Source organism: Melanotaenia boesemani, chromosome 8 (assembly GCF_017639745.1).
Source record: "Melanotaenia boesemani isolate fMelBoe1 chromosome 8, fMelBoe1.pri, whole genome shotgun sequence".
Lineage (NCBI taxonomy): Eukaryota > Metazoa > Chordata > Actinopteri > Atheriniformes > Melanotaeniidae > Melanotaenia > Melanotaenia boesemani.
This window is the reverse complement of record NC_055689.1, coordinates 3,277,197-3,291,073: the sequence shown is the minus strand read 5'-3', so window position 1 is coordinate 3,291,073 and position 13,877 is coordinate 3,277,197. Positions and strand designations below refer to the sequence as shown.

The following is a 13,877-nucleotide window of genomic DNA, read 5'->3' as shown; positions in this document are numbered from 1 at the left end:
ACTTTTGTAAAGTTATGGTTACAAACAGTCTCCACCTCCAAACCCTTATTCTCTTTAATTCATCCATCAATAAATAAAAAAAATACAATGTTGAGAAACAGTGTATTATTAATCTTTCTGTATAGCTGTCGTAATTCTTCAGATAATCATTTGGTAAAATGCTGCCAAGCTCCACTGTTTGCTCCTAATTCACTGGTGAAGGTGTACGGAGAAAATACTGCTAAATATGTCCAGATTCAAAGAGATGTTGCTTTAAATCATAATAAACCAAATTTATTAAGAATCCCTTGAGCTTATTTTACATAAATAAAGTAAATCACTTTTTCTCTGGATCACGACAGTAACTGATCACATTTGATGGCATGAGAACAGTTTGTGCAAATCTTTTCTTTCTCTCCTCTGAGGTGTGACAACTTAAGTCTTATCTAACTTCAGGTAGTAGAGCTCGGGACTGAGAATACAAAGATGAAAATCACAGCCTATATAAACTAAATGACATGTGCAAAATAAAACCTGTATGTAGAGGGAAGCTCCATCAGTCTGTAATGTTTCAGGGCAGTGAATATCTCTGCGTGCCGGGCCCATCTCAGCCAATCAGACACCATGTTTGGTCACAAAATGGACGTTTGTCTCATGTGCTGCTGGTGTTAATGGTCTTTGTCTTTGCTGTGAAATCTCTCTAACAAGGCTCTCAGGATGCTGCCCGGGATCTGCTGGTGCTTGTCTATCAGAGACTGGACGGCCTGCTGCACCTATGAAACAAAAAGCATGGTTGGAGAGGCAGAGTGCCGTTCAGGATGAAGGGCCGCACGCTTAAGGAAAAACACCTCTGATGACTTTTTCTTTTTTGTATAAATGAAGACTTGGAACATGTGAACAATAAAATCCTGCAGATGTATCAAAGTTCAGGACAGGAGAAACTGGAGTCAGCCTGTCATGGACTATCGGATGCAGGGCCGTTGCTAGACATAGAGCTCTACTGGGGCCCAGGCCTCCCATTGCTCACATTTTTTATGAAAAACTCACCAGGTCTCCGACGGTCAGGAGACCCACCAGGTCTCAAAAGACCAGGAGACCCACCAGGTCTCCGACAATCTTGAGACCCACCAGGTCTCCAAAGACCAGAAGACCCACCAGGTCTCTAAAGACCAGGAGACCCACCAGGTCTCCGACAATCTTGAGACCCACCAGGTCTCTAAAGACCAGGAGACCCACCAGGTCTCCGACAATCTTGAGACCCACCAGGTCTCCAAAGACCAGGAGACCCACCAGGTCTCAGAACAAAAGAAAGACTTACTCTCTCTGCCAGTTCTGTAGCACTTAGGTTTGGATCATAAGGAATTGGATCACCAAGGAAGGTCCGAAATTTAACAGGAAATCCTCCATAAACTGGAGCAACAGGAAGACGGAATCTTTCATAGAGCCAGCGGAACAATCCTGGAGACACATACCACAGAAGAAGAGAATCCTCAACATTTATAGTGATTAGTACGCAGATAAGAAAGAATTCAGCTTATAATCAAGGTCACAATAAGTTTTAAACTGGCAAACACTTTTTAAATGATATCGTCTACACAGTTCGTTAGTTAGCTAGTTAGTTAGTTAGTTAGTTAGTTAGTTAGAACAGCACACCTGCAATCACTGTATGACAGAACGTCTGGCTGAGCTGCCAGCTGAGGAAGAAAAGGCGTCTCTGTCCCTTCCTGTATGCTGTGGCTGTAAAGACCACTCCAGCTTCTGATCCCTGACGTACTGAGGTCTGGATGTCAGAGAGTCCATAATCCAGGATGTCAGGGAGGGCGACCCCCCTAATCATAAGTTTGTTTCTCAGTATGGGAGGCCTTATGTTGTTAAAAGAGCAGGAGAAATCAAAGAACATGATCCTCAAATAAGAACCAGGCACATCCTGGTAGGTATATGCCCGGTGCAGCATGCACAGAACCACCCATAAAATAGATCCCACAAGGATCTATTTTAGGGCCTTTACTTTTATTGATTTACATTAATAATATCTGTGATCAGTTAAACTTCTCTCTGCACCATACGTATGCCGATGATGCAATTTTGTATTCCTTTGCTCCCTCTTTAGAGACAGTTTGTTCTAATCTTCAGGCAGATTTCATTTCCTTGCAGCAAGTCCTCTATAATGCTAAATTAGTCCTTAATGCAAAGAAAACTAAAGTCATGTTTACCCAGAGCACTGTGGCTGCTTTGCCTCTCATTAAAACACTGGATGGTACTACTTTAGAGGTAGTAGATACATCTGGCTTGATAAGAACTTATCCTTTAAACATCATATGTCACATCTGACAAAAAAGTAAAAATTCACTGAGTTTTTTCTATAGATTGAAATCCTGCTTTTCTGTGTCCTCGCGAAAGAGTCTCATAACCAGCTTATTTTTATCTCAGCTGGATTACAGCGATACAATCTATAGATCTGCATGTCCTCAACCTTGCCCAGATTGGGTCCTCTTTACCATGCTGCTCTTAGGTACAGTTTACAGTTCCGGTTACAGTTTTTGGGACTCACCATTGTACTTTATATTCACTCACTGGACTCTCTTCTTTAAATATTCGCAGGATGCAGCAGTGAGATGAGTTTTTAGTTTCTCGTTGTACATAATGTCTTTAGATTTTATGCTTGTAGTGTTTGTAAATATTGGTGATTTTTTGCATAACTTTAAATGTCTTACATTTGTTTGTACTCTGGATTTTGTCTGTACTGCTGCTTCATCTTGGACAGCCAGGACATCCTTGTAAAAGAGATTTTTAATCTCAATGGATCATTTCCTGGTTAAATAAAGATTAACTAAATGTCTTCAACTTCTAAATAGTAGGCAAACTGGAGGGGGTCTAGATCCTCAGCATCTTGCAGTTTCTTGATCATTATTTCAAGTTTATGTAACTCAAACATTACATATTTTTCCACAAATAGGCCTAAATAGGACAGTCTACATCAGTTGGACAGTCTCCAGTCCTGAGATCTACCATCCTGCAGGTTCTAGCGTTTCCCAACACACGACTCAACCTGAACAGACGCAAGCTTGTTGCATACTCCACGAGAAGAGAGAACTTTGTTCTTGCTCTCAAGGCCGCAAGAACAAGAAAAAGTTTGTATTGGTCTGGTTATTTCACTCGCCACTAGACGCTTCGTCTGCGACGGGGCGGGTTTACTGCCTGTTTTGTGTGCAAGGAACAGCTGACCGGATTATTTCATATTTAACATAAACTTCATCCGTGGCAGGACGGGTTGTGCACGTGTCTTTAAAACCCACATGTTGTTTACATTTAAGTAGCTTCTTACGACCTCGATCAGCTGTTAATTGAAATGATCCGTTAAACCGTCAGGGGAAATGCGAAAGCCACAGCTTGCTGCTTCATTCTTTTCCACGTTAACAACGCCCACCTCACACGTCCGACCAATCCCACAATACTTCTCGGAGCCCCACAAAAGTAAAGTTCTGGTCGGCCGATGTGTCGAGAACTTCCCCTTCCACTCATGAACAAGAAAAAGTTCTCGCTTCTCACGGAGTAACAGCCTTCATACAGCAGCTTCAGGGAGTTCAGCTTAAATAATAAGCAGAAGAAGAGGAAGAGGAAACAACAGCTGTAGAAACCAACAAAACACATCTCCTTTTAACGTCTTTTTAGTACTTTGTACAACATATTTAATGCTCTTATATATATATATATATATATATATATATATATATGTATATATATATATATATATATATATACATATATATATATATATATACATATATATATATATATATATATATATATATATACATATATATATATATATATATATATATATATATATATACATATATATACATACATATATATATATATATATATATATATATATATATATATATATATATATACATATATATATATATATATATATATATATATATATATACATATATATACATACATATATATATATATATATATATATATATATATATATATATATATATATATATATATATATACATATATATATATATATATATATATATATATACATACATATATATATATATATATATATATATATATACATACATATATATATATATATATATATATATATATATATATATATATATATATATATATATATATATATATATACATATATATATATATATATATATATATATATATATACATATATATATATATATATATATATATATATATATATACATATATATATATATATATATATATATATATATATATATATATATATATATATATATATAAATCCCAATAATGAAAAAGAAAAAGTGTAGTACAGGCAGGAGGTGACTGTCCAACTTAACATCAGCTCCCTTTTCTTTTATTAATCAAATTATTAATGTAAATTTAAATTTAAAATTTTGGCAGTGAGAGATAGTTTCTCTGTTCCAACATGCCTTTCATTGGTCAATGTGCAATGGTCTGTAGAAGAAAGCGAATTTAATTCCAGATGTGTGGTCTAGTTTCTTTATTTCCACTGTTCCAGTATCATTTATGTCACACAGCAGCTATTCTGCTAAAAGAAGTCAGAGCTGGATGTTGTTCCTGCTTTCTAAAGAGATGTTTTTGCAGAGAGAAGTCTGGAGGTGGAGGTCCTGCAGCCTTTCCTCCCGTTTTCTCTGAGTTAATGTGTAGGATTTATTTATTCTTCACAGAGCAGAGGAGACTTAGTTTACTTTGTTATATTATTTTGTTACGTTGGCATCAAATGATATTAATAAAAAAAGACCTATAAGTACATGTGGTTTTACACATTTATACTGTTGGGAAATGAATTAATGCATAATTATTGTTATTTCTCTGGTAATCGTAGGAAGAACATTTATAATGGTGACTTCCCCAGTTTATGTAGAGGAGGATGTTTTTTGTCTGAAAATAAATTTTCCTCTTTGGTAGCATTAGTATTCCTGTGCAACCATCATTTTATTTTTTATTTTAGTATATGAAATGAATATAAGAGCATTCTTTATGAGTCGACTTACTCAGTGTTCCCAGAGATCGGAAGCCTTCCCGTACGTTCTGAGTAAACATTGGAATTACTGGCTGGAAGAAAAACGAGAAGAGGAGGATGAAAAGTAAAGATAAAACCCCTCTACTGCACACTTTAACCATGGAGATGAAAACTGAAGCTTATGAAACTGAATCCAGTCTTAAATTCACCAAAGTCAGAGTGCGTTAAATGATCAGAGGAACAGATTTTACATGACTGGACACGGAGGATGGTTACATATATGAATTTTATCCGCAGGTACAAAACCCACATTTTAATGTGATCTGATGTTCTAGAAACTGAACGCACCACTTGAGAGTCAATGGCAACCTGAGCAAAGCCTTTTCGTTTTCCCCACAGAAGAGGGTAGGTCTCATCACTGAACAGAGCTTCACGGACTCCACCTGGAGAAATTCCCAACAGGTGGCCATTCCTCAGAGCCCGCACACACTCCTCCTGAGGGCCATGGATCACACTGAACACCTCCAACAGCAGTTTGAAACCTGGAAGAACAGGAAGGTTCAGACGGAGCTAGAAGATGCTGCAGCTAAAAAAAAGAGACGAAGGTGACACTGGAAAAGGGAGGAAGACATTACTCACACAGCTACCTAAACCCAAACCGTTTAGGTCGTATCTGCATTCACTGAAATACGTACATACATTTACATCTAAAAACATCAAAGGTAAAGCCAGGAGTATGTAGCCTGATTTCACTAGATGCTACGCTGTGAACATGAAGGGATGGACGTGGTCAGTTGCTGTGGTTACACCATTATATTACCAACCACGCCATTACACCAGCAGCAGCCTGAAGCGTTGATCCAAGGCAGGATGGATCCATGTTTTCACGATGTTTCCAGCAGATTCTGAGCCGAGCATTTGAATATGGAGCTGAAATGGAGACTCATCAGACCAGCAACGTTTCTCCATCTTCTATTGTCCAGAGTTGGTGAGTCTGTGTGAATTGTAGCCTCAGTTTCCTGTTCTTAGCTGGCAGGAGGCACCCGGTGTGTCTTCTGCTGCTGTAGCCCATCTGCTTCCAGGTTGGACGTGTTGTGTGTTCAGAGATGCTGTTCCACAGACCTTGGGTGGAACCAGTGCTGATTGGACTTCCTGTTGTCTTTCTATCATCTCTAACCAGTCTGTCCATTCTCCTCTGACCTCTGACATCAACAAGACGTTCTGGTCCAGACTACTGCTGCTCACTGGATATTTTCTTTTCGTCAGATCATTCACAGCTAACCTAGAGATGGTTGTGTGTGAAAATCGCAGTAAATACTGAGGCCAACAACCATGCCACGTTCAAAGTCCCTTAAATCCCCTTTCTTCTATTTCTGATGCTCAGGACGTCGTCTTCACCATGTCTACATGGCTAGATGGCTGGCTAGATATTTGTGTTAACAGCAGGTTTAACAGGTGGAGCTGATGAGGTGCAAGATGACTGCGTATCACACAGATGCAGGAGTAGATGTGAACCTCAGCATATGTTATAGAATTTTGATCATAATTAACTTGAACTACTTGAGCTGATTTTGTTTCCTACCTTCATAAATAAGAACTTGTACAGTTTAGTTCATGTTGCAGTTAGTTAAAATACTTTTATGTGCTTAAGGAAGTACTAGAAAAAAGACAGTGTGTGATCTTGTGTTTATGCATGTGTTAAACAGTGTGGGTACCGGGGATCTTGAAGAGGAAGTGGTCAGCTACAGAGTGGCAGGTACGTCCTTTCTGGATGATAACATTGGCCAAGAAGTAGTAGTAGTCTATTGGAATGGCTCCATGATAGTAGACTATCAGAGCTGGTCCTTTGTTAGGGATCTTCTCCATCCCATGGATCTCATAGCCTGGTACATGAGGTACTTTATTAATATGAGGTGGGCGGTCATAATGTTATGGCTGATGAGTGTACAGCATGAGGGAGCATTTAGTCTTACCATGCCAAATGGCTCCGTGACCATCCCACAGAGTAGCCAATGTCTTCCTGGCTCCGTCCCACAGGTTGTTGCAGTACGCTTCCCTCAGCTGGTTCTTCCTCTGACAGAAGGAAGGCGGCTAAATATTAGTCTTGTTGCTTGTATGAATCGTGGTTCATATACATCTGACAAAAGAAGCTCTTGTTTTATTGTGTCTGCAAAACATGGCTTGTGTTGTATCAGTGGCTCCCAACTTTTTCTGCAGGGCCCCCCCAACAATGTCCCTACGCATGACCATCACCTGGTCATGCCTAGAGACAGATGTGCCTCGTCATATTTTGCTGTCTTTTTTTTGTAGGTGAAATCTCTGTTGTTGATCCCACAACAATCTGTATGAGCATTTTCAATCTGGTTTCCGTCCACTCCATAGCACCGAATCCGCATTACTTAAAATCACTAATGACCTCCTCCTGGCAGCTGACTCCGGTCTCTTATCTATTCTCATCCTCCTTGATCTGAGTGTGGCCTTTGACACCATTTCCCACTCCATCCTTCTGGATAGACTCTCCTCCATCTGCATCACTCACACCCCCCTCAGCTGGTTCAAATCACACCTCTCCGGCCGCACTCAGTTCATCCAGTTGAAAACATTTACCTCCCAGTCATTCCCAGTCACCAATGGTGTGCCCCAGGGCTCTGTCCTTGGGCCCCTGCTGTTCCTCATCTACCTCCTCCCCCTCGGTTATATTTTTAGAAAACACCACATACATTTTCATTGCTATGCGGATGACACCCAGCTCTACCTCTCCACCAAGCCTAACTCTGCCCTCCCACCATCTTCCCTCACAGATTGTCTTCAAGAGATTAAATCCTGGTTCACCTCAAATTTTCTTAAACTAAACAGCAGCAAAACAGAAATTTTACTAGTAGGCACCAAATCCACTCTCTCCAAATCTGACAGTTTCTCCATTCCCATTGATGATTCTTCCATTTCCCCCTCCCCTCAGGTAAAGAGTCTGGGTGTCATCCTTGACAGCACTCTGTCTTTTACATCACATATCAATAACATAACCCGGTCAGCATATTTTCACCTTCGCAATATCAACCGCCTCCGCCCCTCCCTCACCCCTCACACCGCCGCCATACTCGTTCACAGTCTTGTCACCTCCCGTCTCGACTACTGTAACCCCCTTCTGTTCGGTCTTCCCCAAAAAATAGACTTCAACTGGTTCAGAATGCAGCAGCCCAGGTCATCACAAGAACCGCCTCCACCCATCACATTACCCCTGTTCTGCAGCAGCTCCACTGGCATCCACTACAAAATCCTGCTGTTCACCTACAAGGCCATCCATAACCTCGCTCCTCCCTACCTTTCTGATCTCCTCCATGTCTCCATACCAGTCCGTTCCCTCAGATCCTCCTCCTCCATCCACCTCATCGTCCCCCCAGCCCGCCTTGTTACCATGGGGAGCAGAGCTTTCAGCTGCTCTGCTCCTCATCTCTGGATCTCCCTCCCCCCAGACCTCCGTACCTCTGATTCAATACAACTGTTCAAATCCAAACTCAAAACATATCTGTTCAAACTGGCATACTCGCTGTAATATTTCACACTGCTTTTATTATTTTTTATGTATCCGTTAATTTATGAATGTATTTATTGATTTGTTTTACTTTTGTGTTTTATCCTGTAAGGTGACCTTGAGTGTCTAGAAAGGCGCCAACAAATAAAATGTATTATTATTATTATTATTATTGTTTGCTCATTGGTACTTTCACAAATGTGTCCTTGTTTTGCTAGCAGTAGCAGTGCAGAAGAAGAAGAAGGAGAAGAAGCTTAGTGTAAAAATATTCTGTTCTACATCAGTAAATTAGACATGATGTACATATATGGTGCTTTTACTAAATCTGCTTGGAAGTTGCAACAAAACCTTTAAAATCCATCCATTTGTAGCCAGATCCAGTCTTTCAACCCACACTGAGCTAATCTGCACTTAGTCCTCAGGACTGTTAACTACATTGAAGCACCTGGTTTACCTGACTCCCTGTCACCTGTGTGGTGATAAACTTTGAAGACAGCAGGTTGTGGCAGATCCAGCTCTAAGAAAACAACCCCTGTCCATCAAACCCGGTCACAGGATACACATAGAGCACTCTGCACAATCTTTATGTATAAATATTATTGTGTCACCGAATGAAAACCATCATATCTGTGGTTTTCATGGTCCGTCAACAAGCCAAACTGGGAGAGTTTCAGATGTGAACCAGCAGCAGCTGCAGGTGAGCTGGTTTCATGTAACTGTGAAGACGTCACATGATCCGATCACGCTGGTGTGATCGCACATCCAGGATACAGTCTGTATGATCTGTGACGAAGACTTTGCCTCACCTGCTGTAATAGAAACAGAAGGATGGATGAAGAGTCAGTCTGAGACTACTGATCAGGTATCACAGCAACCTTCTCATCCGGATCATTGGCAACAGTTTCTGCTCTCACCAACTAGCTCTGTAGAGCTCTGAGATCAGAACAGCAGCGGTTGGTAGTCCAAAGGTCTCGACTCATGACTTGGGAGACCGAGTTTTTCCCTAAACTCTGGGATGGTCTTCCTCTTTCTGTCAGGTCTGCCAGAACCTTGTATGAATTTAAATCTCTTTTAAAAACTCATCTTTTTACACTGGCTTTAAACTCCAGCGAGCCCGATCATTAGGCCAGGCTTTTTACAATCTTTTCTCTTTAAATCTTTATTTTTTTTTGTTGTTTTGATGTTTTATTTTGTATTATTTTACTTGTGCATCACTTTGGGTCCCTCCTGCTATGTGAAAGCGCTATTTAAATAAAGAATGATTTGATAACTTGCTGCTTGATGTTTAACAAACCAGACATTTATGAGGTAAATAGTTTTATAATGTTATTTGTTCTACTGTAGATGTGACAATAACCTGAGAAATGGCAGTTTGAATTTCATGATACAAAAGTATTGATGCAAGCATGAAACTGGTTTTGCTGCATTTCATCTAATATATTTGTCATTGTACTAAATGGAGAAAGTGACATTTGGTGGTTTCATTGTAATTAAATCTTACGTTTCTGGGGGGTTGATGACTTTGTGTATTGTTTGGGCACAATATGTTCATAAATTAGGTAAAAGGGAAAAAAGTCCGTATCAGATCATAGAGGTGAGGTTGTGCTGAGGCCTTTACTGAGGAGCCGACAACGTTTAAATGTCAGTTCTGGTGATAAACTCCTTTTTTTCAATTTCGAACAATAACTATTTATATAAATATTTTAATAAATATTTTAACGTGGAACTAACCTGCCCGTATGCAGTCTGATGGAAAAGGGGAGGTCTCCGTGACTACGTGTTTAATATCAGTCATAAAGAACCGGTGAGCCTGGTATCTACTGAGTTGGTACGTGATGTACAAAGTGAGAGAAATATGGATCTATGTATTTAATGACCACAGGAATCATTAACATGTAGCATGTCAGTGGGATTACAGGAAGGCCACTTGTTCGTGAGACAGATCCCAGATGCTTCCTGTAATGTAGCCTTCAGATGAGGCACAAACCACAAGACCTCTGGAACAATGTCCTTTAATCAGGCCGGACCAAAGTAGAGAAGTTCGGTCAGAATGAATAAAAAACCAAACGCAGCATATCAGCAAAAACACCTCCTGGAAGCGGTGAGCACGGGGGTGGAGGGATGATGACCTGGGCATGTTCTGCAGCTACAGGACCTGTGAGTGGATCATGAACTCCTCTGTACAGCCAGATGTGCCGTGTGCCAAGAATTCCCTCCGTTACCTCCTAGTTTAGCCCGTATCCTGACCCTACCAGGTTCCCAGAGCTACTGCCTTCTGTGGTCAGCCACCAGGAACACACAATGCTAACTTCAGATCATGTTAAAAACATGATTTTATTGTCAGTAGAAGTGGCTTCTGTGTTCAGCTGAAACCTTCCAGGTGTTCTATTTGAAGGACCTTTGCTTGAAACTGTCAATAGTAAGGAATAGATAAGTATCAGAATCTGGAACCTGCTGTTATTTCCTGTAACGCTGCCTTAAAACAACTGATATCAGCTATTTGCTACATATAGTTCCCTGTTTATACGCTGGATAATACAGAAAGACTGTTTCCATACCTTATAGACGTGGAGGAAGAGTATCGAGAGGTACAGCAGGATAACGATGAGGAATGGCAGGATGAAGACGACAGCTAGAGGGGTGAAGACCCACAACAGGTACTCCAAAACACTGAGATAGTCCTCCACCTGACCAAGGCCCGCCCATTCTTCCCACACGTGAAACCAGCACACCTGTGGACCAGAGCGCAGCTCAATAAGCTGGTCCTCTGATCTAGTGCAGCATGCTTTCAGGAGATAGATCTACAGAGTCTCAGTTCTACGTGGGACATACAGAGATGGTCAAAGCGTCTGCTGTCATGGGCAAAAGAGAATTTAGAATACGTTTAGAAATGAGAGCAAATCATCCAATTCAGACAAGGAGCAGGAACTACCTGCAGACAGGTGCAAGGCTCTCAAACCAAATATGTTTGTGTGTTTGCATTTTTTATTTAAGCCCGTTTGTAAATGGTGTTTAATATCCTGGATTCATTTCACAGCATTTACTGCTGAAGATATTAAAATTTAACAGGTCTCAATAACTCAGACCAGCACAGTCAAGTAGCACCACATCAGGTATTTGTAACATCAGCTGCTGAACATAAAATACTTCACAATGTACATACAGGAATCTGTAAGATAAGACAAGACTTTTATTTGTCCCCAGCAGGGAAAGTCTCGTGCAACAGCATCGGGACAGACGGACCAGCAGTAAAAAAATAGATAGATAAAACAGAGTTTTTGTTAAGATATTTACATAAATGAAAAGAATTAAGGAATAAAAAATTGAAATTTGTTCATTATTTACTAGATGTACAATAATAATTTATGCAGTTTTTTTTTATCGTGCATTTGTGTTTTTGGTCTACTGGGAGCAGTGCTGGTTACACTGTCACACTGCTGCAGGAAGGAAGGATCTGCGATATCGCTCCTTCACATGTTTGGGGTGAAGAAGTCTGTCTCTGAAGGAGCTCCGCAGTGCTGGAGGGGATGGGAGCTGTTCTCAAACATGGACACAGCTTATGTACCAGAGGATTGTGATAATTGGAGGGAAAGGTTTGCAACATGCAGCCAATCATCCATCTAAAGATAAAGCATTCTGTACCAGAAACTACGTCCAGTCAGACATAAAATACTCAGCCTGGAAATCTGTCACATAAAGTCACAAAATAAGTTGTATCTTCCTCAGTAAACCTCAGCAGGGGGCATTACTATGTAGTATATTTCCATCAAACATAGCAAATAGAGCTGAAATGTAGAGATGTAAGTAGGTAGGAAATGGGACCATACCAAGAGGGAGACTATGTCCTCAGCTCCCATCAGACATGACTGGTTCCCAGTATCAGCCATCCTGCTCTGCTGGGATTTCAGGATCAGGCAAAGAGCCAGTATCCGAGGGAAAGATCCCACCAGAACATCTGCTGCCGCACGCAGGCCAACTGGTGAAGAGGAGAGCACCCACTAAGCATCTCACCAAGAATAAATACAGGTTCAGATCCATAACACGAGATTCACAACATCCAGCCCTTTACACATAATTCACTGACAGCGATGTAACGCAGGATTCTTCTTCAGTCTACACGTAAAGAGGACAAAGAAACAGCCATAACAATAAGGAACCAGAAGCCCAGTATTTATCCCACTGACTTCACTGAGGTTTCATTAACAGAGTCTAAAAATCTGACAGTTGACGGTGTGTAGGCGGCAGCAGCTAAGGTCACGAAAACCACAGAAACTTAAAAAATACAGAGATAAAAATCATAAAACGGTACCTTGATGCGATAATGTTTCACTCCGTTAAAAGAGAAATGAAAACACACCGCGGTATAATGCGTGTTTCATTACCACAACACAAAAATCTGACAGCTAACATCTGTACTGTTGCTAACCCGGAATGTTTTCAGTGTGACACAATCAATGAGTCCGCTCCTTTTTGTCAGCCGGGCGATGAACCTGCGAGAAGTGATGGCGGGCGAGTTTACCGTTTACATGGATTAGAAATGTTTTCGGATGAAAAGTGGCTTTACCAAAACAAAGGTAGCATGGATCTTTTAGAGCAAATTTGATCATAAAATGTTAATAAGTTAATAATATAGTAATAATTTTGCAAAAACTTTTTTTCAGGCTGTAGTCTGTAAAGTGCATCAGTGTCCATTATAGGCCTCTTAACAAATAAAGAAAATGTAGTGTAAAGGAGTTGGATTAGGATGCAACTTTGATGCTTAGAGCAGCTGAACAGAAACAGAAGGAAAGGAAAAGAAGTTGATTGAGGAGTCATTTTAATGCGCAGTTATCTACTGAACTTATAGGCCAGACATCAGTATTATTTTATCAAGTTAGAAATTCACCAAGTTTATCTACAAACCCGCTCTGATTTGTTTGTTAAAGGGACGTTCATGCCGACGGCCCGTTTAAATCGAGGGAAAACTCCACCTACCCGGCCAGCTGCTCGGTTGCCGGGGCAGTAAATGGTGTGGACCCAGTGTCAGAGAGGCTGCCGTCCCCGGAAACCATAGAAGAGAGAGAGAGCGTTCCGCCGAAAAGAGCCAGCGTTCCTCCGGAAAACACCGAAGACAGACAGCTGTCCTCCGGAAACGTCTTTTCATTTGGAAATGTGTAAATATATAACAAAAACAGGACACCTTGTACGTATTTGAATATCCAATATTTGACTATCCAATATATTTGATCCAGTTCAAGCAAGTAAAGAATAAGACCAAATATTATAAAACAATCAAAACAAGATACCATAACTTAAATCTTTCATTACCATAAATATATCCCAAATATTTAGCATATTGCCATATAGATAGAT

The 13,877-nt window shown here is 40.4% G+C and overlaps 2 protein-coding genes across 6 annotated transcripts in view; one reads left to right on the top strand and one right to left on the bottom strand.

Annotated features, from left to right (window-relative positions):
* Window positions 1-245: 245 nt before the first annotated feature.
* tmem68 (transmembrane protein 68) lies at window positions 246-13,557 on the bottom strand. 4 transcript variants are annotated; one of them, XM_041991628.1, is made up of 9 exons: window positions 13,500-13,557; window positions 12,353-12,501; window positions 11,084-11,257; window positions 6,967-7,066; window positions 6,709-6,876; window positions 5,342-5,535; window positions 5,025-5,085; window positions 1,298-1,437; window positions 246-752 (listed from the first exon to the last, which is right to left on the bottom strand). In XM_041991628.1, exons 2-9 carry the CDS (start codon window positions 12,410-12,412, stop codon window positions 648-650), a joined length of 1,002 nt encoding a protein of 333 aa, XP_041847562.1. In that variant the 5' UTR covers window positions 12,413-12,501; window positions 13,500-13,557; the 3' UTR covers window positions 246-647. The 4 variants fall into 4 exon arrangements, with proteins under 4 accessions (XP_041847562.1, XP_041847561.1, XP_041847560.1 ...); XM_041991627.1 differs by lacking the exon at window positions 13,500-13,557 and adding an exon at window positions 12,835-12,951 and having other exon boundaries at window positions 12,353-12,523; XM_041991626.1 differs by lacking the exon at window positions 13,500-13,557 and adding an exon at window positions 12,835-12,951.
* Window positions 13,018-13,877, top strand: part of tgs1 (trimethylguanosine synthase 1) — a 16,116-nt gene continuing 15,256 nt past the window's right edge. Inside the window, exon 1 of one of the 2 annotated variants that reach the window (XM_041991607.1) lies at window positions 13,018-13,099. The gene's annotated coding sequence lies outside the window, so the exon portion shown is untranslated. Of the gene's footprint in view, window positions 13,100-13,598; window positions 13,679-13,877 lie in introns of those variants that run through there. The other variant, XM_041991608.1, reaches the window with a different exon arrangement.

Excerpts from the sequence above, each read along its gene's own strand:
- tmem68 (XM_041991628.1), bottom strand. The coding sequence starts at position 12,412 with ATGGCTGATACTGGGAACCAGTCATGTCTGATGGGAGCTGAGGACATA. Across the intron at positions 11,258-12,352 it reads AGGACATAGTCTCCCTCTTG|GTGTGCTGGTTTCACGTGTG; the intron begins GTATGGTCCCAT and ends TCTGGTCCACAG. Across the intron at positions 5,536-6,708 it reads CTTCCTCTTCAAGATCCCCG|GTTTCAAACTGCTGTTGGAG; the intron begins GTACCCACACTG and ends CTGTTCTTCCAG.